The 24530-nt window shown below is 46.5% G+C and overlaps 1 protein-coding gene across 1 annotated transcript in view; it reads right to left on the reverse strand.

Moving 5' to 3' along the window:
- Positions 1–5242: 5242 nt before the first annotated feature.
- The window catches only part of LOC128872358 (probable G-protein coupled receptor B0563.6), a 29603-nt gene continuing 10315 nt past the window's right edge, over positions 5243–24530 (reverse strand). Inside the window, exons 2-6 of the mRNA XM_054114965.1 lie at positions 21936–22650; positions 7722–7871; positions 6519–6769; positions 6089–6376; positions 5243–6009 (exon numbers count right to left, since the gene is read on the reverse strand). Of these exons, the coding sequence (XP_053970940.1) occupies positions 5755–6009; positions 6089–6376; positions 6519–6769; positions 7722–7871; positions 21936–22236 (1245 nt within the window). The 5' untranslated portion in view covers positions 22237–22650 and the 3' untranslated portion in view covers positions 5243–5754. The remainder of the gene's footprint in view (positions 6010–6088; positions 6377–6518; positions 6770–7721; positions 7872–21935; positions 22651–24530) is intronic.

The raw sequence follows: 24530 nt of genomic DNA on the forward strand, positions 1-24530 counted from the left end.
CAAAGGGATTAAAGGGAACGGAAACGGTACGTAGAACGGCCAAATATTTCAGAAATCGAATTCGATGGTACGCTAAAAAGTGATTAAAGAAATTTTGATCCTTCGATTTATCGACGAGACAACAACGCGTCATGTATGATAAACAAGAAAATGTAGAAACCTAGAAACATGCGTAGAAAGGGATTAGAGGAAACGGAAACGGTACGTAGAGCGGCCAAATATTTCACATATCGAATTCGATGGTACGCTAAAAAGTGATTAAAGAAATTTTGATCCTTCGATTTATCGACGAGACAACAACGCGTCGTGTATGATAAACAAGAAAATGTAGAAACCTAGAAACGTGCGTGCAAAGGGATTAAAGGGAACGGAAACGGTACGTAGAACGGCCAAATATTTCAGATATCGAATTCGATGGTACGCTAAAAAGTGATGAAAAAAATGTTGATCGTTCGATTTATCGACGAGGCAACGCGTCAGATTTTCAACATCGACGAGGTCGAAAATGACTTCGTTAGAATCGAGCAGATGGGCTTGTTATCCGCGAACACGACCGGCGAGCAATTTACACGGCCGCCAATTTCGCACGTACGAAACATTACTACCGCCGAATACGTGCTTATACTTAACCTGCTTCGACGAACCCAGGATAATGTTCCTCGCGCAATACCGTAAACAAGACGAATGCGACGAAAATGCTCTCGAGCGTGAATTTTCCTGCAGTTTTTTTACGTCGTAAAGATTCTTATTAAAATCGAGTCGAGGCGAGGCATTGTCGTCCGTAATTACGTGCTCGGATTCCGGATCCAATTTACCGTATATACAGATATCCTGGTGGCGATTTTCGTCTGTAGAACTTTAACGACGCGCCAAAGGGAGTTCTCCCTTGTTGAACTAATAAATAAAAAGCAGCGGTCGCCGAAACTAATTATCCACCGTGCGTATCAGTCGTCTTTGGATAAGTTCGCTAAGTTACGGGCCGTTTCTGAGCATCGACGAGCTAACGTTAAGCAGCTTTGCGTTTATTCGCTGGGATAACACTCGAAGTTTAATCGACAAAGTTTAATCAGATGTAATTTGAATCGAGCGCATCAGACAGAAAACCAAATCCGAATCCGACCGAACACACGGAACGCGTGTAAAAAACGAGATTCTTCTCGATGGCTAACCTTTATCGCGAAATTTAAAGGTAACCTCAGCGTTGTTCCGACGAACATCGCGAATTTTCAGTTGCACACTTCCGTCAAGGTAAATCGGTGTTAAACAAATGTTCATCCCGATCCCTGACGGAGTGATAGCGGGATTGCTTTACGTAACGTATCGAACGGAAGACAGGGCGATATGGCATAGGTAAATACTGCCGGCGCAACGAGTTTTCGTTATAAAACGTCGGCTTTAATTTTGTTTTAAACGAAAACTTTTCTCGTAGATCGTGCGTGGAAAAGCCGTTCGTTATCGGTCGGAACGTAAATAGCTTTACGAGCGATATTTCCATGGGTGCATATTTCGAACCAGTTTTCATCGGAAAATTCACTCGCGATTTTTCGATAATCGTGAACGCGAGTAAACGGTCCCGATACGCGAGAATTGAATTCTTTTCGAAAATTAGAACGAAGCGTCCACGTGCCCGATCGGTTCTACGGTTAACTGGCGGTCGATAAGGCCACCTCGAGTCGATTAGGGTCCGCGATAGACAACGCATCGATCGTTGAAACGAGGTGGCGAGAGAAGAAGGAGCCCTTACCAGAAGGAAATTCCGTGCGTACGAAAGGTCAACCTCGAGGAGGGTAGCAAGAGATAGAGCAAGTATTCGTTTAGCTCGGTGGTGCTTTCCTCGCGACCGACGGCGAAGCCACCCTGTATCGACCCAGCAACGCCCACCCAAAGACCGACCCCCACCATAGATGACCCTGTCTACTATTATCCCCCGTACCGCGTCGCCCAAAAATTTTCGGCACGATGCATCGCGTCATCGATTGCTTCTCTTGCCTTTCGCCTACTCGAATTTGACGTTCCGCTCCAAATGAAAACGCGAATGAAAGTCCACGCTCTTCCTCCCCGCGGCTGCCAAGAATTCCTCTCGTTGCAAACCGATCTATTAAATTATCGGTCTAGGGGTGACTCGAGTCGTTTGTCCTCCTTTCAAGACGTCGTCTAAAAATATCGAAAACTCGATTCCCACTTTAAAATTTCATTCGGCGACGAGCAGACGTTGACGGATCGATATGACAGAAAAGGAGTTGAAAAATATCCGTGTTACGATTTAAAGAAATTAAAAAACATTCAATGATCGAAGCCGGAGGCAAATCTACGTTTTTATCTCCAGACTCGTTCGAAAGACTTTTGTCCTCGGAGAAGCAACTGTTTCGCGTTCGTTGAATGAGCGGCGAGCTCCCGTGGACGATTTTCTTCGCGAGGCCTGGCAGCCTCTCCTAATTACCGTTGAAACTACGGGGGCGTCTTATCTTTGTTCGCGTCCACACGCCACTCGGAGGACGTTTCAGGATCCGCGAACAAGTCTGCCCGCATAAAACCCTGGAATATCACGCTCGGCTCGTCTGCTCCGCGCAGACAAGCCCACGTTGTCGTTTCGAAAATGTGATACCTGCTATTTACGCCTCGAGCTGCGAAATGAAGCTTCGCTGGACGAATTTCGCGACCGTCTCCCCTGCGATTTGCTCGATTCCGATAACAAACTCGGCTGCAATTCTTTTAACACGTTGGCTGCCGAGCTAAGACTCGTTAAAATTTCTATAAAGTTAAAATGTTGTCTCCACGCAATCGAACATCGGATAATTTAATATCCGTCGCAGTATTTAATTTTTTAACTTCGTCGAATTCACGAATCCTGTCCAGATTCATCTTCATCGTTGTCTCACCTATTGAAATTAATATTTTTAGTCTCTTAATGGAAAGTCCTGTCACCTATTTCTGGGTGACGTGGCGACCAACGTGTTAAGTTGGTTAAAACTTAGTTATCGCGTTAGTTATCGCGTAGGCGACCAAGAGGTCTGCCTGAAAATCATCGGGTGTATCATCGAGAAAAAATGAACGAGGGTGCTACGAGTCAAGCTGAAACAGAAATTTCAATTTCGTCCCGAATAAATAATCCGATGGTTGGACTCGCTTCGATTTATTTCAGAGAAAAACCAAAGTCTCTCGAGTGCAAAGATGAAACGTAGTCTTAGCATTAGGGGAGGGGGAGGGGGAGGAGTTTGGTAAATGTTTTTTTATTAAATCCGTTCCCCTACATCACGAATACATTTGTACACGAACGACAGTAGCCTACGACGCGTAGCTGTTCGTTGCGCCTCGCGTTTCGTACGTGTCTGCGCAGAGCGAACGAACGTTTCCTTTCAAACCGCAATTACCGTAATTACAAGAATCTATCTCGTTTCCGGGATTTCCCCGTGAACACGCTTTGCGCGCATATATCCAATTACCAACCGTATCGCATACAGAAAATAAAGTACCTCGCCCACCTTTCAACCTCGACGAGCATTATCGATGCTTCCGAGCATCCCGCAAACCTATCGGGTCATTCCGTGTCCAATTAATCATATTTACGCGCGGATCCGCGTCCGGATCGTTTCGATTTCCAAGGGATCCTGATGTTTCGCGAACGAAACCATGCCGAAAACGAGAATATCGAACACGGCGGAGCGGAATTTTCGAGATGAAACAACAAAATGTTTCCGGTCCAAAGTTCTTTTCCTACGTATCGTGGTTTGTTATATTTACCAGAAAACGTTTACCTTTTTTTTTTTTAAACCTTTGAACGAAAGTGCCATTGTCGACGGAATGGCCCGACACAGGGGAGCAAACGAAGGAAAAACACGTTCGTTTCGACTCGACAGGTGGTGCGCAGCTTGGAATACGCGCTCGGACAGTTTCGGCGGATCGAGGTTGACGAGGCTAGCTCGAAACGCAAACGGGAGTCAAGGAAAAGACGCCGAGCTCTCGCACGGAATACGCAGAGGCCCCGACGATATGGTGATTCGAACTTCTCCGAGTTCCGTTGTCCTCCCGAAGATTCGCGAAGGCACGAAAAGTATGCTGCCAGTGAAATATGTACACCAGTTCGCGAACAATTTCATTGAAAATTTCAATTTGATATCGGCGTTGTATCGAGGTATTCCGGAAAATATTTATAATGATACTTATATTCCACGATTTTGCTTAGTTCCTCGCCGATACAATGATTTCGTCGATATTTATCGGTGAAACGCTAACGGCCAAACAAAAATTGGACGACGGTGGAATTAGTTTGAGAAGAAAAAAAAATTTGCGTCGAAGGAGCATCGCGGATTCCGAACCATTACGCACGTGGATCGAAGCCAATCCATCAACCTCGATTCACAGATTAGCAGAGGAGCTTGGCGCGCTAAATCCACCGTGCCTCGACTCTTCTACGAGCTTTGGAATGCGAATAAGAGTTGTCGAGAGGTTCCTCTTTGCTCGCGGTGCTTTTGGATTGGCCTGGTTTTGTTTCCGAGACGAAAAAGCCGAATAAACATTTCCGAGCTCGAAACGAAGTATAATTCATCCGTTCGTGCTTCTAATCGAACCACCCCTGACTAAACTCAATGTCCTAATCTCGTCTATTCGGGAAACTCGTGAGAAAAATTCATGTTTTGCGTTAAATATCCACTCTGTATTCGTTACACGAAATTTGCGTCTAGTCGAGAATTTCGGCCATCTGTGGTCGCATTTCGCGAAACGAACGGGTGTCCTGGACGGAACGTTTCCGTCGAACGAGCCTCGTTCCCCAATATCGCGAGGTACGTTCGCCAAATGTTGTCGCCGGATACGCGGAACGCGCCAATATTTACCTACCGATCGTGTACCGTCTAGCACCGTATCCAATATCGCGTTACGCTATCGCGTGGTCGTTAAAACACGTCCGGAGGAAATACTGAAATTTACCAGGCAAAGTGTTCACGGTTGCTTCGCCGACCTGAATTTCCCCTCGTCGATTAAAATCGACGCGGGCGCTTGGTGCCGGAACCCTTTGACGCGATCGTCTGCTACATCTTCGCGCGCTTCTACCAGAACGTGTATTTACGAACCGATACGAGCGACAAAGTCAAGACAAAAGGCTAACGAGAGAGAATCGGTTCGCGACGGAAACAAAAGTATCGGGCGCGGAACGTCGATCGTGCCGGTAACTGTGGCTTCGACGATGCCGATTCCATCGTTGATCGACGCGATATATTCGATATCGATACGAAACGCGAATTAGCGGTAACTTGATTGCAACCGTGTCCAGGTGAAATCGTAAAATCCGAGCGTGCGTACTGTCTATCGAAACGAACGGGGTAGTTCCTGTTAAAAATTCAGACGAGTAGATGTAAACTTTGTTGAAAAATAACGCATTCGTCTCTTTCGCCGTGTGTTTACTTGTATATTTGTCAGAGAAAGGTTAAGCATACCAAGTTTTAATCTTAATTTTATGTTACAGGGTCCTGAAGAAGTTCTTAAAAGTTATCTCGATACTTCTATGATTGACACGAAGCGTAAAACTCTGGCGGAATCGAACGATTAACCTTTCTCGAACGAATCGCGAGGGTGACCTGGATGGTCATCGCGATAGAAATCAGGTATAGTCTACGAAAATAGTTTCAGAACACGGGACACCGAACGATTCGCATGAAATTCGAATTTACATCGACGGACACATTTACAGAGAGATTTTTCGAGGGTAGGGAGCCTCTTTCGAGGGAGTCCGGCTCGACAGGAAGGAAAGACAGCGAGCTAGACACTGGCGCGCGCAAAATGGCCAGGAGTCGCGAGGGCGGTTGTCGGTGGCGTGGTGGTTGTCGTGGTCGTTGGCCTCGGTAGAGGAGAACGATTCATGGGTAGACCTCTTCCGCTTTGGCTGCTGTTTCCCCAGGGCCACTGAAGAGTACGGAGCAGGGTGCTTCGGAAATCCTCCGAGAACAGGCAGTAGATGTAGAACGTGATCGAGTAATTGATCACCTCCAGCAGATTGGCCAGCGCGCGAAATACCTGACGCGGGAATATTCGTACATCGTTTATGGAACGTGTCGAAGAATGAAAAGATACCTCGAGTCCTCGAACTCCTTACCTGGTAAGGATAGTGACTGAGAATGCTCTCTCTGAGAGTGACGTTTAGGATCACCATCGGACTGACGCAAACGAGAAACAGGATGCTGGTGCTGCTCAAAAGAAGAACGAGCCTTCGTTCCTCGGCGTAGGTTCTCGGGTCTTCGTCGGTGCTGACGGTCCTGGACAGCGTCATCCGGCGGCGACGATCGCAGGACCTCCTGTACACTATCATTATACGCAGATTGAAGCCGGCCAGGAGGATCGTTGGCGCCACTTTGAAAACTATTTCCAGGGCCACCTTGTACACCTGTGGAAATAGTCTGGTGAGGATCGAAAGTTTCGGCGGTTAATTCGCGAGCAAAAAGTTCCGATCGATAGCGTTTTGCAGAAGTGAGGGCGCGATAGAGGCGAAGTATAGAGTCGGAGCGAGGCTAATAATTGTGGTTTACTTGATAGAACAACGAGTCGAGAAACGACTGGTTCTCCCTCTTCTGATATATGACAGAGCCACCGGGTGCGAGGAGGCAAGTCGCGACTTCCGCCCGAAACGCACTCGGCAGATATACGAGAAACGTTGCCAGAGGGATGAGGACCACCGTTAGGTGAGGCGGACCGCAGAGCGGCCGAGTGTGTTGACCGGGATGGCAAACGCTAACGTAACGTTCCACCGTCAACGCCAGCAGCATCATCACTCCGACCCCTATAAAGGCGATCGATTTTTTCACTCAACCGCAAAAGAAAAGGCCGCTCAGCTGTTTTATTTAATGTCTGTATGTAACTGTAATACATTTACCGTTAAAACGTACTTGTGGCTTAATAAACTCTTACGGACTGAAACAAAGACGAAGGAACACGTGAAAGAAATAAGCCATGGAGAGGTAATTAAAGGATAACTAACGAGGGACCAGCGCCGAAACGTTCACCGCTGATTTTGACGGGGTATCCTGAATTAGGAGGTCTAAGAAATGCGGTTTTTCGCGAATTCTTTTAGGATGGAAAGAAATAATTAATTCCATCGAACTTTTTATCCTATTTTCATAGATATCTGAGTAGTCCGTAGACATTTTTTCAACAAGAAATATTCAAATCGAGTCGACTGTGACGCACAATTTGTAGGGCACCTCGAAATTAAAACCTTCTATCGGCGGGAAAGATGTAGGTCGTAATTTTGGTTTGACACAAAAACACTGAAAGAAATTTTCATTTTCATACATTTTTTCTTCTAGGATAGGATAAAAAGTATAATAGGATATAAATATATGTACGTATGTATATATGTAACTAGGATATAGGTATAGGATAAAAAGGATGAAAATAGGATAAAAAGTTCGATAGAATTAATTATTTTTTTCCATCCTAAAAAAATTCATGAAAAACTGCTTTTTGCAGACCTCCTATTTCAGGATACCTCCTTAATCGAACTCGACGGATTCGCGAAACGGGAGCAAAGTATTCACCGAATACCATTCGGACGACGTTCGCGTCCGATACTTTCACCTGTATCCGGGAGTCCGCCGAGTTCGATTCAAATCGGCGATCAACGGTTCGGCGCGGTCCCTCGCGAGAAGGACACGACGCACGCGACACGGAATTAAAGTAACTTCAAGCAGCTGGTCAGGTCGATGCCACGAAACGATCAAGAAAATTCATACCCAAGCAACCGTTCCCGAGAAACAGTTCGAGATGAGTATGGTAAAAGGCCTGAATCCAATTGCTCCACCGTCCCGTCTCTTTGTGAATAAGAACTCTCAGAGCGAACGGTATGCAGAAGAAAATCGCGAGAAGAGCCGCAGCCGAGTATCCTGCAACCAAACGATAACAAAGTTAATTCCTGTTCGCGAGCCAAGGTATCGCGGCGTGTATATGGCTACTTGATCTTTTAAATATTCCCTTACGACCCGGATAGGATATTTTCTCTGCCGCGATAAAAAAAACTTGGGCAAACTTTGTTAATTATCAAACAGTGGAGCGTCCGAGATGCTCGCGACAGGATAATTACACCTTTCTTGCTACGCGTATTCGTGTTTCAAGCAAGAAAATTAAACGGATACGCGCGAGAGGAAGAAAAATCGTGTACTAGCTCGAAATGTTTTTGTTTCGAGTATATTGTAGCATTTACGAGGTGCCATTTATTTCTATGGCAAGGATTTTCCTTCCTAGGTCGATGCTTTATAATATTTAGGGGTGTAAAAAAGCATGTTGGAAGGGATTAGTTCTATCGATCACGTAATTAAATTCATATTTGCCGCGATCTACGCGCGCTCACGGGGCAAGAATCGATATCGCCATCTCGCGGTGAATAGTTGGAACTAAAATTCCGACCTCCGTACAGCGCACCACCGGGAAGACGCCCAAGTTTGTCCTCGATTAGTTCCTACTTTTCCCGTCAGATAGCGCCATTTAACTCGATTTACCGACAGAACAATTTATTTCAAGTTCCGATCAACGAAACTAACGTTTCTAAGATTAATTTATTGCTTTCTATACTCGCCATAGTGTACAGTTACGTTTATTTGCAAAATTAAGCGAAATATATAAACGCCGATAAATCGATACAGGTTTGCACCATCTAGAGTTGAAAGCCCGAAACTATTCCACGACAAACTTGGGTGTCTTGCTGGGAGATGGCGTCACGATATTCTTTTACCGCCTTTTTGAAATATTTTCATTTATCGTGATTTGATGTTATGGCAAACATGAAAAGCAACAAATCAATCGTATAAACATTACGACATACGAAACCTTCACCAGAATTACCTTGGGTAGTTTCTCTGTATTTTCTGCCATGCATTTCTTACACCGGAAACATTTTTTTAAACTACTAAAAGTAACATGATCAACTAGTTGATTAAACAGCGAACTTTAACTGCAATCGCGCAATTCGATATTTTGTTCCGAAGCAATCCTCGTTTAAAAATCGCAAAGCGGATCCGAGTTAGGCGATTCATCTTAAAACGGGGGTGAATCGAGAATCTTTCGCTGGCAATTCGATGCATCGTTGGCTCGCCAAGGTTGGCTACGCGCGCCACATCCAATTACTCGTAAAAGTTTGATCTCGATCTCATTTTGCTAGCTCCATTAAGACGAAATTACGCGTTAGGTATAAATTACGATGCCCGCCCGATCGTCGTCGGCCATTCTTATCCGCGATGCGTCTTTTATTATCCTCGTTCGTTGCAATTGTCGCCGACTGTCTCTCCTTATTGGATCGATTTTTATACTTTTCTAACGAGGGATACCTGAATGGAACTCCGACTCGACTTAACTTCTATTTTTACTCCCAGCCACAAATTGTACTCGACTTCTATCGAGGAGATCAATTCTTATATTACTGGAACGAACGTCGCGAGCTTTATCTTGCGGAGACGCCACTAGAGAACAACCGACCGATATCTTTCCTGCGAGCGTTTGATTAACCCGTGATTCCTACGCGTAGCAGAGATACGCAAAAATGCGATCGAATGTACCCTATGTACGATTGTTGCTCGTTTGCATCGCTCCTTGCGCAAAAGCATTATAAATGTACAACACGAACTAAATAAGGGAACGATGCCTCGACGAGAAGATAGATCAGGGGCGATCATCGGTGATGTCGGTGCATCCTAATCGGTCGAGGACGGATTCCTCGATTGGCGAGGATTTCGCGATATGCGCGACGTCGTCGTGACGCGTTATTTCCCCAGAGTTCGAGAACACGCGCGAATTAATTCCTCCGCGTCGCGAACACGTTCCGCGTTTCCGCGACGTTTTTAAAACGCGTCGCATCCCCACGCCAGACGAGTCACGTAACGATCCGCGTTTCGTTCCCGCGTTTTCACGCTGGCCTTTTGCGCGCTAATTAATTTTAAGCGCGTTTGCAATTCTTTCGGTGGATGCTCGTGCTTCCGCATTTCCCATCTATAAACGCGCTCGAGTCTAGTTTAAAGATTCAACGAAAACTTTATTCCCGTTCTCTACGCTTTTCCATGGAATTTCGAGTCTCGGAGACTATCGTTTCCAAATCCCATCGTCTTTCGCGTTATTTGCAGTTCTCGCGCAAGCCACGAGCGGACGGAGGGGTAGATGGAGCTCGTTTCTCTCGCGATTACGCGAACGTTTACGATCGCTGCTCAGCCCCTTGAGGAGACAACGCGAGACGAAACAACAGGCTGAAGAAAACTCGCGAGAAGTATAATGGACTCGCGTCGCGAGGAAATATACCTACAAGAACATTCGATTAATTGAAAAAGTTGGCCGGTTTTTGTTTCCTCTCGGTTATCAACGCGCGAACCTAACGAATAAACTTTTGATTTATAGCCTACGTAATTGCATTTAACAAACACTTTATCCGCAAAGACAGAAGTCCCTCGGGGGATACTTAGAGGGTGATTTAACCGCGCTTCCCCTATCTCACGAGTCCGTCGCTGATAAATGGTTGCACGCGGACCGTATCGCGAGCAAAAGCAGCTCCTTTGGCGAGAGGTTATCCTTATCGTATCGTTTTGACCGCCTCGCGGCGCTATCCATCGTTCGAAGCTGCCACTTGTCAAAAACTGAGACGATTCCGAGTCGAGAAAATAGCGGCGAGCGTCCAGTAGATCTCGGACCGTCTGCAAAAATCTCCACGCAGCTGCAGACCGTGGTCTCTCGGGCGCGCGAGTTTACCGCCGCCGCTTCGTTTGATCGAAAGTCCACGGCGTCCCGGGATCAATTTGTCATCCACTTGTATTCGTTACCCGCGATATTAACGCGGAATGGTTTATTACCGCGCCAACCGGGCGCTCGTTTCTATCGCGCGACTTGTTACGAGTTTCCGCGTTGAGTAAGCGCTCCGAGGTTGTGCCCCGGTTTCTTTCTTCGACCTATTATGTCGACGACGAGGATGCATTAGACGGCGATAGCAACGCGGTTATAAAAACGGGGGACACTTGATAATCGTTAACAGGAAGGCTGGAAATATTTATTTCAAATTTTGTCGAATGTGGCAACGCGGTTATAAATAGGGAACACTCGATAATTGTTAACGGGAAGGCTGGAAATATTTATTTGAAGTTTTGGGGAATGTGGCTGTGGCGTCTTTCGTGACCTACGTTTCGACCGTGACGTTTATTTTCGTTATGGCTGTCGCTATAGCATTCTATGGACGTACAATTGACGGAGGATCGCCGTCCACGTAGCGGTGTCTAGATAAATTTAATGGTCGTATCGCGTCGGGACGAAGATTGACCTCGATATATACAAAGAGTTTCCTACTTAACCTCTTCGTTTTCAGTAGGGACGTTTAATGCCTCGTGACCTCTGACTCTCGCTCTACAGGGTCTCCCAAAAATGTTGGAGATCTTTGAAAGGGGTGGTTCGGGAGGTGATTTGAAACAACTTTTTCCTTAACGAAAATGTCCGAGGCTTCGTTAAGGAGATATAATATTAACAGAAAACCCCGACTAATCAGAGCGCGGCTGTGTACCGTGTAGATTATGCTACTGCGGCTGACTAGCGCGTACCTTATTCTACTGCGGCTGACTAGCGCGTACCTTATTCTACTGCGGCTGACTAGCGCGTACTATACGCGCACTCTGATTAGTCGGACTTTTCTGTTAATATCTCCTTCAATAATCCTAGGACAACATTTTCGCAGGAAAAAAGTTCTTTCAAATCATCTCCCGAACCACCCCTTTCAAGGTGTCACAACATTTTTGGGATACCCTGTATCCATTCCCATGAATGGACTCGGTCTGGCGAAGAGCAAAGAAAGCAAAGGATACAGTTACATTTGATTAAAAGCATTTGGGTCCCGTATGAATCCTGATGCTCCAATATGTACTTCGTCACCACCTCAGATATCTTCGAAACTAAGTTTCACCGAAATTTTTGCTGAAACAAACTTGCACAGTACGAAGGTGGCTACCCGGTGGCGTTAATAATTTTCATTTCGCAGGTGCTGCTAATCTAAATCCGAAGATCGTTCGAACAATCTTTCGTCGCGAGTAATAGCGAGGTAATGGCTGCGAACGTGTATAACGGGAACCGAAAGTTGGGATGCGATATAGCGCCATAAGGCAGCTTGACAAACTTAACGTAACAAGTGTAGTGGACGCTTCGAAGCTTGCCGAGGGCAAAATGAAATTTTTTCGAAGCGTCCATCGCTTCGCTTCGCTCCGATCTCGAATAAACTACTTCGTAACGACTACTTGGTTGACCAGGATATTTATCGTGATGCAAAGCCTCGAATTGTAATTTTGTAGCGCACCGCATCGAGAAGAAGGTCGGTTTCGTTGATGGCAAGAACGAAACGCGCAGACCGCGATATCGTCGCCACGGTCTCGCGGCGAGTTTCAACGAAATTCCTGTGGAACGAGGATCGCCTCGGCCCTTTCCACGGGACTTCCGTAAATTAAATCCGTCGAGACAACGCGATTTGTAAGACGTCGCTACGAGGACAGGACGGCGCGATGCTGTTCCCTCCCGAGCCGAGTGGAGATTCTTCTTCGTTAGAAACGCGTTCATCCGCGAACGCGAAAATGGACCTTTTGATCGAACGTAGCCAGCTCGGGCGCGAGTTTCCGAAGCTTTAAAGCGACTGCACGCTCCGCAAACGCGAGATTTATCGCGTTCAACGAGAAACGATTCGTATCGTTAACGATCGTGCATCGGGAACTTTGGGAAGTCGATGGAAACTGCCTCCCTTACGAGCCGCTGCTTGGAATAGTCGCGAGAGAAGCGTTCAGAGCGCGACAAACTTGTCGGAAAGGCAAACATAACGGAATAAAATTTCTCTCAGGGTTTGGTTGGAGTAAAAAGACAAATTCCTCCGTGATAAAGAAGGACGATCTGAATTTTTGTTTTCTATTTATTGGAAATACAGGCGGTGGAATGAACGAGCTAAACTTTTCTTTTACAGTTGTCTTTAAAAACTTTATTTGAAACACTGGGAAGGGCACGTCTGTTCTGCACGAAAGAAGCAGCTCGAATGAACAGCTGCTCGAACGAGGTTAGTAACGAAAAAATTCGTCACGTAACCATAGACCCTATCGGTCCCATACTTTGTCTAAACGAGTCAAGATGGAACACAGCTGTACCCTTTTGACTCGTGTCTAGCAAGGAAACCCATACCCGCAGCAATGGTTCTTGTAAACGAAAAACTTTCTCTTTCAGGAAGAGAAAACGAACACTATTCATTTATTAGGCTCTGAACGGCCTACGATTCGCCAACTACCGCTTGCACGACCATAAACACCGGAGACATTTGTCGCTCCCCTCTGTGTATCCATTCCCATGAATGGACTCGGTCTGGCAGAGAGCAAAGAAAGCAAAGGATACAGTTACGTTTTATTAAAAGCATTTGGATCCCGTATGAATCCTGATGCTCCAATATGTACTTCGTTCCACGAACGGAATCGAACGGAAATGGACGGTAAAGTTCCCGTAACCGTTGCCAGCTCATTCGAGAAATTCTTCTTAGCCAGGAGAACCTTCCTCTTTTTCTCGAGTAAAAACACGCACGCGCCGAGAACAGCGGAGGGTATCGGGGGTAGTCGGCGATGTAAGCCGTGACAAACGAACCGAGATATTAAACGGGTCAATATCTCGTTAATCCAACTCCGCGTATTCGCGCGTACCTAGTTCGTTTCACGGTTCTTTTCTTCGACAGAAACGAGCGCTCGAGACGAATCGAATTTCAAGAGCCGGCGAATTACCCGTACCATCGAACCCGTTCGTTCCCCGCCTCTATCATTTTCGATACGAACTGTTTCGAGAAATTTACAGCGAGGTATCTTCATTGTGTTTCTATCCTTCACCTTTTCGTCGAAGAAAATTAACCATCGCCGCAAATATTTACGTAACGATCGTATTACGAGCTGGCAGCGCGCGAGAAATCTCATTTCTTTACGGTCGTAATTCAAAGACGTGCAACGATTTTAAAAAGGTGCGTTCTTAATCGAAATATATCTCGAGCGATTCGTTGCACGTTCACCTCGAGCGATCGACGTTATTAACACTCTCGCGACGGAAAACTTACGCGATCGACGCCAGGTTATTTTGTATCCATGCTTTATCGGTCCGCCTCGACGCGAAACTCGATCGTTTCGATGATCAGCGAATCGCGGAAAAGGAAATCCCGGGAAAGATCCGACGAAAAGGAAAGTAAGGGAGGAACGGAAGATTGGTTCGGATGTACCGCGAACGGAAAATACCGAGAACGAAGCTTAAGATCGGGGCCACTGTATCTGCTTAGCCGTGGAGCGAAACGCAACCCCGTCCCCCGCCTCCTCGCTGACGAGCTTCTACCTCAACTTCTGCTTCTCGCACTCTTCCTTCCCGACGTCATGCAAATTCCGCGTAACGCCCTAAATGAACATCCTCCGTATCCTCTTAAGATAGCGTGGACCCTTCCAACAATTCCAGCCACGTTCCTTCCGGCGTATTCATTTTTGGACCTCGTCGAGGCAAAGACAAGAGAATTTCTCCGTGTCTTACGGGATATCCACTTTCCTCGAACGTGAAAGGGTTTTAAACGCTACTTTTCGAGGGAGACGCGGACCGTTCGAAAAGCGAGCAACGACATCTGTTCCAACGTCGAAGAATCGCGATCGATGTGACCGATGGATCCTGTCACGGTGCTTCCGGTGATGTATGAACTAATTCCACTATAAATTTCTCCCCGGTACGGCGAACGAAAAAATTGACGCGTCCCGATCGCGACCATAACGCGGCAAAATTGTTTGTCGCGAGGTCGTTAAATTCGTTATTCCAAAACTACATAAGCGAACTAATTAAACCCAGCGATTATAACGTTTCGTATAATTTAGATCGAAACGTCTCTCAAAGTCCCGTCTTTTTGCGTAAATTGGTTGATACTTTTTTTTTACAAGAGGCGACATGCCGGATCGATCAATGTATTTAATACCAAGTATATCCGTTTAAAGAAACGGATTTGATCTTCGCGCGTCCTTTAGGCGTCCGCCAGCGAAAAGACCGATACCATTCGTTCGAACCAATTTTCGCTGAAGCCATTACTTACCCAGTTATGGAAGTGGTTCCAGTTACGTGCCTCACCCTGTATACATCCCTTTAATTTTACCCGATCTCGAGTGCGCGAAGGTGTTTTCTTACCTACCCTGTGCACACATTGTTCGTCTTGGAAAGCTCGCGACCGCGACGGCTATATTTCTAAAGTTAGTTATCAAAACACTTTTTACTCGACCAGTGTACCTTACGGTCCCGAAGGACGTCGCGTGTTGACGCGCCTCGCGAGACTTCGCGGAGGCGGAAAGATTTCCAGTAGAACGGGTCGACGATATTTCGGGCCGAGTTATTCGATGCCGAATCGGGACTGTCTTTTCTGCTTTCCGAACTCGCGATTAGGAGAAGACGGTACAGCTCGATCGATTGCCCCGTTACGTTTCCATACTTTCGTTTTTAGAGAAAAAAGAAAGGCATAAAGCGACCATCGAGCTCGCGGAGTCGTTTTTGAGGACAAAGTTTCGGAGACACGGGGAAGGTTCGACGCATCAATTTCAATTTCTCGACGATACGCGAGAGGGAAGGGTAGAATGGATGAATCACGATACTTGGATCGTTGGCACTCGAACCCCTCGTTCGGGAATATGCGTCTGGCTCGGTCATCCACTCGTGCTGATCGCCGGCCCCTAATTGATTTACTCGTTAACCCGTTTTCGCGAAAGTGTTACGCGTAGATCTCTCGTGTCGACGACTCGAGGAGGACCGTTTTTAGCGGCCAACGAACGAATCGAGTTGTTCCGCGTCTGTCCTTACGGTTCAACAAGTGAACGATATTCCAAGAAACGAGCGGTCTCGCTTGCAAGATTTACGAGGACGAAGCGTACGCTTAAATTTCGGGAGCTCCGCGAAAAGGTATAAATAGATTCAAACGAAATCTGATAAATTTCATACGTACGCAACAGTTTTTGACGTTCTATACGGACACGTTTCAAAGTTTACCTAAGCTAGGCTAAAAGAAGGTGTCCCCGGCTATCGTAACTCACCGCTAAGCCAACCCTATCCACCGTGAGCTGCCTCGAGTCCCCGTCGAGTAATATTTTTCGGTACCTGCAATTTAACCGCGACGTAAATCCAAGGTTTTCCAATGCTCACCGTTTCGCCTGCAAAACTTCTTAGCCGTTCCGTCTAAGCCTGTGCTATACTCGCGAAAAATTCGACTCTACCCCTAATTACGCGACCTTCTCCACGAGGAGCTACTTCTTCAGACGGCTTTCGACGCACGCGACATCGACGATCGATTTTTCGGTACCATTTATCCTTATTCCAAGCCCTATACAGGGTATGAAAAATGTAACACCTTGAGAGGGGTGGTTCGGGAGGTGATTTGAAACAACTTTTTCCTTAGCGAAAATATCGTCCGAGAGTTATCGAAGGAGATATTAAGAGAAAACCCCGAGCAATCACTGCGCGTATGCTACGCGCTAGTCAGTCGCAGTAGAATAGGCTACGCTCTAGTCGGCTGTGATTGGTCGGGGTTTTCTGTTAACCCTTTGCACTCGAGGTCTTTTTTTCTGGTATCTGCCAGCAGCTCGAGATGTATCTTAGCATTCTATTGCCATGAATTCTAAGCTATTTAGATTCGAGAATAAAGTCACCTTTACCTCACCGACCATCATTTTATTGACATTTCGAGCTCCAAAGAAATTAAATCTAAAGAAACATTATTGCTGATAGATTTACTGCGTGAAACCTAATGGTGACTGAGAGTCTCGAGTGCAAAGGAAAAAGTTGTTTCAAATCACCTCCCGAACCACCTCTTTCAAGGACCCCCAACATTTTTGGGACATCCTGTATACTTTTTTTTAGCCTTTGTACTCGTTCGAAAAGTTTCGAGGCGCAAGAACGCGTACGCAACGTTCGAAAGAAACGATCATTGTTTCAACGATGTAAATGTTCCACGGGGATCAAGGAACGCCCCGAACTCGGAGGCAATAACCGATGAACCGACTGACGAACGGATACCAAGTGGGAAAGTTCGTCGACGAGGGATTTTTTTGTTCCGCCAGAAGAAGGTAATGGGATTCCGAACGGAAAAGGTCGTAGAACAGCCGAGAATGCACATTCCTAGCACCCTGCGCGCTTCCCTTCATTCGATTATGCGACTACTGCAATTTGAGTTAATGCGGCTACCACGAATTCCTCCGAACCTCATCAATGGCTGCTTTCTTTAATCCTTTAATCTATCCGCACCTTTACCCGTGTCTTATAACGTTAAAATAAATTTCGATTTTTAGAGTCCTCCGAAATTCCTACACGATTCTCCAGAAACGTGTAAAAAGCGCGAAGAACGGGAGCGACGAAGTATTCGACAATCGTCGCGCGTCCCGTTGTTAAATAATAGCGATGCTTTTAAGATTCCATGGAAATTCCAAGCGAAATATAATTACGAACTCTGCTGGGAACTCGTTACAATCTTTCACTCGTGGTCCTAGCTTTCGTCGCACAGAAGCGAAACGCGCCTGTGCAATTTCGCCTTCTACGGGAGTCGCTAAAGTCTTTGAGAGAAAATTGGCTGGTAATCTGGTTCGCGGTGTCTTCCCGCGCAGAATTTTAGACCGTTATTCCAACGAGACAAATTCCTAAACGATTCGTGTGCGCTTTGTTCGCGCAGGGAACTCTCGGTCGCTGAAACAGCAACGCGCGAAAATCGATTCGACTACTTCTTGTACCCGAGCTAATCGCGTGGTTCATTCGCCGTACAAGTTACTCCCGTACAACTTTTAGTTTCCATTTGTCATTTGTACGCGTATCGTGCGATCTTCCTTACCGTCCGCGCACGTCTCAAATTGCATTTTCTTACGCACAAATTCTACCCCGATATCCTGGGATTCGCGATATTTCCATGCTCAAAGGCACGTCATTTTAGTTCGACCTCATCCACGTTCTCGACCTCACTCTCGCTGCCGGTGTACATCGTGCATATCGATAGACTCCTAGAGCCGAGCGCGCGGAAACCATCCCCTCAATTTATATGTCCGTTCTCATCTGCGAACGACTCTCGATTCTCCCTGCGTCTCGGATCCAACACGATTCGATCTGTCCGTCGCGTCGTGCGCGCTTTATATTATCGAAACACGCCCGGTCCCGTCGTCCTGAACTCGGTATAGAAATTTCCGATTTACGCGCTAAGAGACTTCGTCTGTGCGGAACGAAACGCGAAAGACTTTTTCGAGAAGAGAGCGAGTGCAAGGATCGAAGTTTTCGAGGGCAGTTTCGTCGTCGCTTAAACTCGAGTCGACACCGCTAAAAGAAACACGCATTCCTTATTCTCAGTCCGCTCCACCTAGCTGCAAAGTTTCGCCAAAGTTTGCGAGTTTCCCTCGCAAGATCAAACGCCGAATTCCGGGCGCGTTATTTGGAATCTCCGTGATGTAGCGCGCGCCGCGGGTGTGATCCTCGGTCAGAGAGAAATACGACGGAAGGCGGGAGATCGGTGACAGGTGATAACGGAGGAAGGAAAAAAGTTGACAAAGGGCGAGAAAGGGGGAGCAAAATGTGAAAAATGACTCGAGGTAGGAAAAAGTGCGGAAGCTCGATGAAAAAGGGGCTGTGGTTTAGGGAAGATAACAACGTGGAAATTTGACGGACGGTCGGTTAACGAATAGTCCATCGACTATGCTGATGGATGAAAATATATTTCGAATCGCGTACGAGACAGACGCGGCGAATGAAATCAAACGGGTTTCCCTTTTACGAAACCCGTTTCTCGTTCAATTTCGCCGCCAGCCTCTTCTGCTTCTCCGTAGGGATCTGCGACGATACGCGAATCCGGCGCCTCGGAAAAATCAAATGAAACGGAAATTTTATGCGATTTCTCGCGTCCGGGAAGGATCGCTTCCTACGGGTACCAATGTCGTATCCGATTGGTACTTCTCCCCGACCGTGATTTTCCCCATTTCCGTCCGCCGGAACGAACTGAATATATTGCAAAGAATAATCTTTTCGAGGGCAAGCGCTGCGCGAATTCGACGGATATTTCGTCGTAATACGAACATTTTCTAACCTGGTTCGCTAACGCGCGTATTTTCTGTAACTTTTCGTCTGGATAAATACTCCGAATAAAGGTCTGTTTACACATATCCGTAACGTGTCGGTTCCGTATCCGTTCGGTTCCGTAATGTTCCATCAGTGTCAGTGATTTGAAATATTCTTCTGTTGTTTTTGAATGGGCATGTTCGCACACGTCCGACACCGCTCCGTGACGTTATTGATACGGTACGGATACGGAATTGACACGTTACGGATTAACAAATAAAAGATAGACAAGCGTTTACTCTACGCTCGATAAATATAGAAAATTAAATTTACTATATCTTCTCCTATCTTTGTCCGCTTATGAACGTGCCGCCAGCTCTTTATACGTCAACACTTTGTTTAACTTCTCCTTCCTACATTTTCGTTGTACTCGATCCGTTTCCTTACGTCACCTTGCTTCTTTTACCGTAATTGTTTGTACTCGTTTGTGTTTATATAATAACTTTGAGGTCAGGTTGAAGAGCAGTCTTTGGCTCTACCTCGCCTTTGTACAAACTAATTATTGCTTGTATGTAACACGAGTGCGATGTGCTTACGTCCCGTTTGTTTAGTAAATAAACGTGGCGAATGTTGCGCGTCTCGAACTATGCGTCAGCGAAAAAAACGGTGGGAATTTTGAGAAAAGCTGTTTTTGGGAAAAGCAGAGAGTTTCCGAGGGAAAAGGAGATCTCTCTAAACCGCGATCGAGGTTCGGGCAAGTGCGTGCGTCGCGCGGGAACGGTAATTAATTCGCAGCGAGTGTAATCCGAAGCGGATTTGCGAATGCTCGCACGCCGCTCGGTAAATATAACGGGAATTAACGATCCGCGATAAATTAATCTCTGTCGAAATGCAAATTTGATTCACCGCGGGCCTTCCGTAATAGCGTGTTTCAGCGGTCCAAAATTCCAGCCGAATATTACACGACGCACCGCGCACGCGAACACACAGATGCACAGGTAAACATTAGACAATTATAATTGGCGCGTAGGCGGCACGGCTCGCTAGGGACATTTCGCGATCCTCGAGGTATCAACGGATTCATCCGAACGTGGAGATACCGTCCGGAGCGACGCGAATGCGGCTCCATGCGAAACAAAGAGACGGGAACGAGGAAAACGTCGAAATCGAATTGTCGAGTAATTTCCCCCTAATGTACTCGCATCGGCTGACCGGAAACGAGCGTGGACGTCGAGGGTGCCGCGGAAACCATCGAATATTCGCCTGTAGGCGATAACCGGGAAATTCCGAAACCCTAACACCTCCGCCTGTCAACGGCAGAGATGCCGAACATTCTAGAAAAAATTCTCGATAAACTATCTTTTATTAGTTACCGTTGAATTATATACATATACATTCGCGTTAAGCAAAAATGAATCCAGCGTTGAAAGGCACACTGCCCTTTCTGTCTGTTAAAGTATCGGACTGGCACCACCAGGTCTGGGTTAGGTCTGAGGACCCTTGACTGTTTGTCGTCAAAGGCCGGGGCAATAAACAGAGCGCAGGCAGAATTTTCTTTTTTTTTAAGCAGATGTTACAATTTCTCTTTCGCGTAGGCCTGAGCTTTTAGTCAGTTCTCGTTCGATCTCTAAACGGTCGACACGTCCTTCCAAGCCGTCGAATAAAGTAGACGTTCGAAATAAAATAAAAGACCGTCATCAATTCCACCCATTTCCGATAGTTACCGACCGAACGAAGATCCGTGTCGACCGATCTCGGTTTTGTCTCCTTCGAGGAAACTCGCGAGAAACGCGCGTATCGATACGGAAGTTTAAACGTTACGAGAACTCGGATTATAAGACGAACTTACACGCGTGTTAACTCGGTAACGATATTCGAGCGAGGACTGCGTCTAACGGATAAGCCGGTAAATAAAAGTTTACAAGTTATTCGAACGCGACCGGGTCGCGAATACTTTGGCACGGAGTCAAAATCGCGAGTCCGCTGTTCCATTTGGCAGGGATTTCATATTTTTGCGGCGCGCGAATACACCTTAAACGTAAAATTAGTTTCGACGTTCGATTCTGGTACGCGGAAGCGGGAACAATTTTATTCCAATAAAACGCGACGTTCGTTCGATCGAACGGTAACTTTTATTCAACGTTTCGCGAATTCCTTGTTCGACACGCGAAATTTAGAATCCGGATAAAAAATTGTTTCCATCTACGTTGGCGCAGGGACGCAACTTTGCTTCGAGGACGGTAGCTTTTTTTCGATCGCGTTTCCGACCAAGTGAAAATCAAATTTCCCGAATTCGCGAGCCTTTTTGCTCGGCGTGTCCCGTCGATTTCAGCCACAGGGAGATACCGCTGGAAACGAGAGAACATTTTAAACGGTGCACGCGTACGGTACGAATGCCTCCAACGTTTTATCGTCGCGTAAAGGGCCTTATCGATCGCAAACGACAGAACGCACCCGATAACGACGAACGTTTGATACCGCGGGCAAGGGAAACGCAAGGACCGAGGACGTTTCGTTCGGTGACGAAGATGAATTCTGCCACGCGAAACGCGACCGCGCTCGCTATTCCGACGTTACGTAAACACGGAATAACTTTATTTCGATATTATTGCGTGGCGCTCCGTTAACGATCTTACTTCTCCCATTCCGCGTCGCTCCTTTCAAAACTTACGTCGAACGCTGTCGGCGCTAATTACACCCCATTTGCATATTATTTCTTGGACCAGTTCCCGTGAAACGCAATTTTCTATTCTCCTCGCGAACGAATAAACTTTAATAATAAATCAATTTTAACGACAAGGTGCAGTTCTGGCGAATTCGTTCTCGCAGCGCGATATTCTGCGTAAATGACCAAGCCACTCCGTGGCAGGATTTGCGAGGACTCGACTCACCTCTCATGTAGATGTACGCCGTGCCTCGCATATTGCGTCTGGTAAGCACGACCAAGTTTAAGATATTCCCGATGATTCCCAAGCAACAGATGGCAGGTAAGATGATACCGTAACTGATCCTTCTCAACGAGGGCGTTCGAGGATCCTCCAGAACCTCCAGGTCTTCCGGTAGTATGCATATCCGTGTTTCCGTTCCGTTCACGGTGCTATCCATCTTGCTTCTCCCCCTCTCGCGCGTACACTCTTTTTCTCGCTGTTTCTCGCAATTACACCTGTCCAAACTCCAGGTTATATTGTCCATTTCATCTTACACCGCGCGTATCCACGGTCTGACGCGCGAAACTCGATTCATCGTGCGTCCTATATTAAATCGCATTCCAGACCGCGCGACTCGTGCCTCTCCGCGTTTTTTACCTCCTGTCCCTCGTTCGTTCCTTTCATTTCGACGGTACAGAACACCGGGAATACTTGGAGCGAACAGCCGTTTCGAGTTTACGGAAGAAATTGTTCCGAATGCAACAGGTGCAACGGCGGGCCCGTGTTCATTGTGGCCAGGTCGAAGGTACAGAAATCTTGACGAGTGGCCGCTCGCGTAGGTTTCGCGTTACGAGAACGACGGTGCTCGTATCTACTCCCACGAGGAATCTCAACGCGCCATTCCAAACGGTTTTCACGCTGTCGCTTCCCATCGACCAGCGAATTCTATCGCCTTCACCTGAAAACAAACGATACTCTTTAATCGTCGCTGTACAAAGTTACGTCGCTCGATCGCGAGGTAAATGTTATCGACGACTTTTTGTTTAAAGTTACAGCAGGTAAGTTGCTTTAGGTCCGCTTTTAGTGTAAGAGCTGGGTACGAAAATGACGAGTGATAAGGTGCAGTGAAAATTTGTGTCTAAAAACACTCCTTACTAGACGACAAAGCCCGTAACGCTGCAGCCAGTTAATTTTTGCACACGAGCTCATACGGCAAAATAATTTTTATTGTTTTCTTTATATGCATTTCCCTCGCCCTAGCCTTCTGCCATTGCATATGTAGTTAACTAATAGTATAAATAATAAAAGAAACACATTGCCAGAACCGCACCTTATTATCTCAATTTTAAAGAATTCTTTTCCGGTGTACCAACTTACGACGATATTATCATTTTTCATATACTTAGCCACCATTCTGTCTTCTGGCAATCGTTATCCGGGCTTTGTAAGCAATAAATAACACGAAAACGAATTCGCCGGAACTGCAACCTTGTCGTTAAAATTTAAACAATTTTTTTACAACTTTATAGACTTCTGGCAACGTTTGAGCCCCGACCTAGACTTCTGACAATAGCTTTACGCGATTTCTACAGTTGAAAACTATAACTACGCAAAATTTCAGGACCGCACTCAAAGATTTCGTTTCGATTAAAAATTACCGCGTTTTTAGATAGAAATTTTCACCGCACCTTATCGTTCGCGATTTTCGTAGCCAGCTCTCCGTCCATTTCCAATGTTTGCCAACGAAACGTGGTCGTCGTATACGGATACGCGTCGGAAAATGTAAACTTCACAAAAGGACATTACGGCCGCGGTAATCAAATAAAAAGGAATCGCATCGAGATTCCGACGTTGAGTAAAACATATCCTCCCCTGGAAAAATCGCCGTCCCAGAAAATTTATTTTCCCGATAGATGCTCGCCCCCGGAGCTTCCTCGGTTTCTCTTTCCGTCTTTCGATAGTCGGTTCTATTCCGTCGCGCATCGAGCCGAAGACGTATCGGCGACCATGCGAGATCCAACCGCGTCGCGACAAAAAGATGGTCGCGAACAGCAGGAGCGGCGTCGACGGGGCGAGGTGTGGCTGTCCCGTCACGGGAAACAACGGAAACCAACCGGATGGAAACGGAAATAATTCACGTTTCGCCGTAATAACGAACTTTTCAGCGAGAAAAACCACGGACGCATCCACGGATCGAGGATGCGGCGCGTGCACGGGAACTCGCAACCGGAAACGAGGAAGCAGTTCTCCGTGCCGCGTTTCGTTGGAGGAAAACTCGCGTTTCGCAATTAAACCGTCGTGTCCGACGCATGGATGAACGAGCGCGGAGATATCCTGCCCTAGGGAATCGGTACGAGGTCGACACCTATCCTTTGACATCGTTAAACATTCCTATGTTGAACTTCTCACGAATTTAAGGTTCCGCCTGTATGCATCTACTTTGATCTCGGCTCTCTCGGCTTAAGGGAGCCTTGCAGGAATAACGCACCACTGCGACAATTGCATCCGGAATCTGACACCGTAGCCGCGGCACAAAGCGGAATCGTGAATTATCGTAACTTCGGATTTCCCTGAGATTTCTTGTTTCAACGTTTCCGAGCACGAACCCTGGATTTCATCTGGAAAGCGCTACGACGCCCGTGGAATATTTTCAAACTACCATGGGCGTTCTCGGGATATTTTCTTCATTTGAAATTTCTCGATCCTTTTATTTTTGCTTCCCGTAGGGAATGCGCGACCACGTCTTGGTACCAGAAAAATCGACTTTTCCCGATACACGACTACGAATAAACTTTACACGCGTGTATATTTATTGGAAATGGGGTATGAGTGAATAAT

The sequence above is a fragment of the Hylaeus volcanicus genome, chromosome 2 (genome assembly GCF_026283585.1).
Source record: "Hylaeus volcanicus isolate JK05 chromosome 2, UHH_iyHylVolc1.0_haploid, whole genome shotgun sequence".
Lineage (NCBI taxonomy): Eukaryota > Metazoa > Arthropoda > Insecta > Hymenoptera > Colletidae > Hylaeus > Hylaeus volcanicus.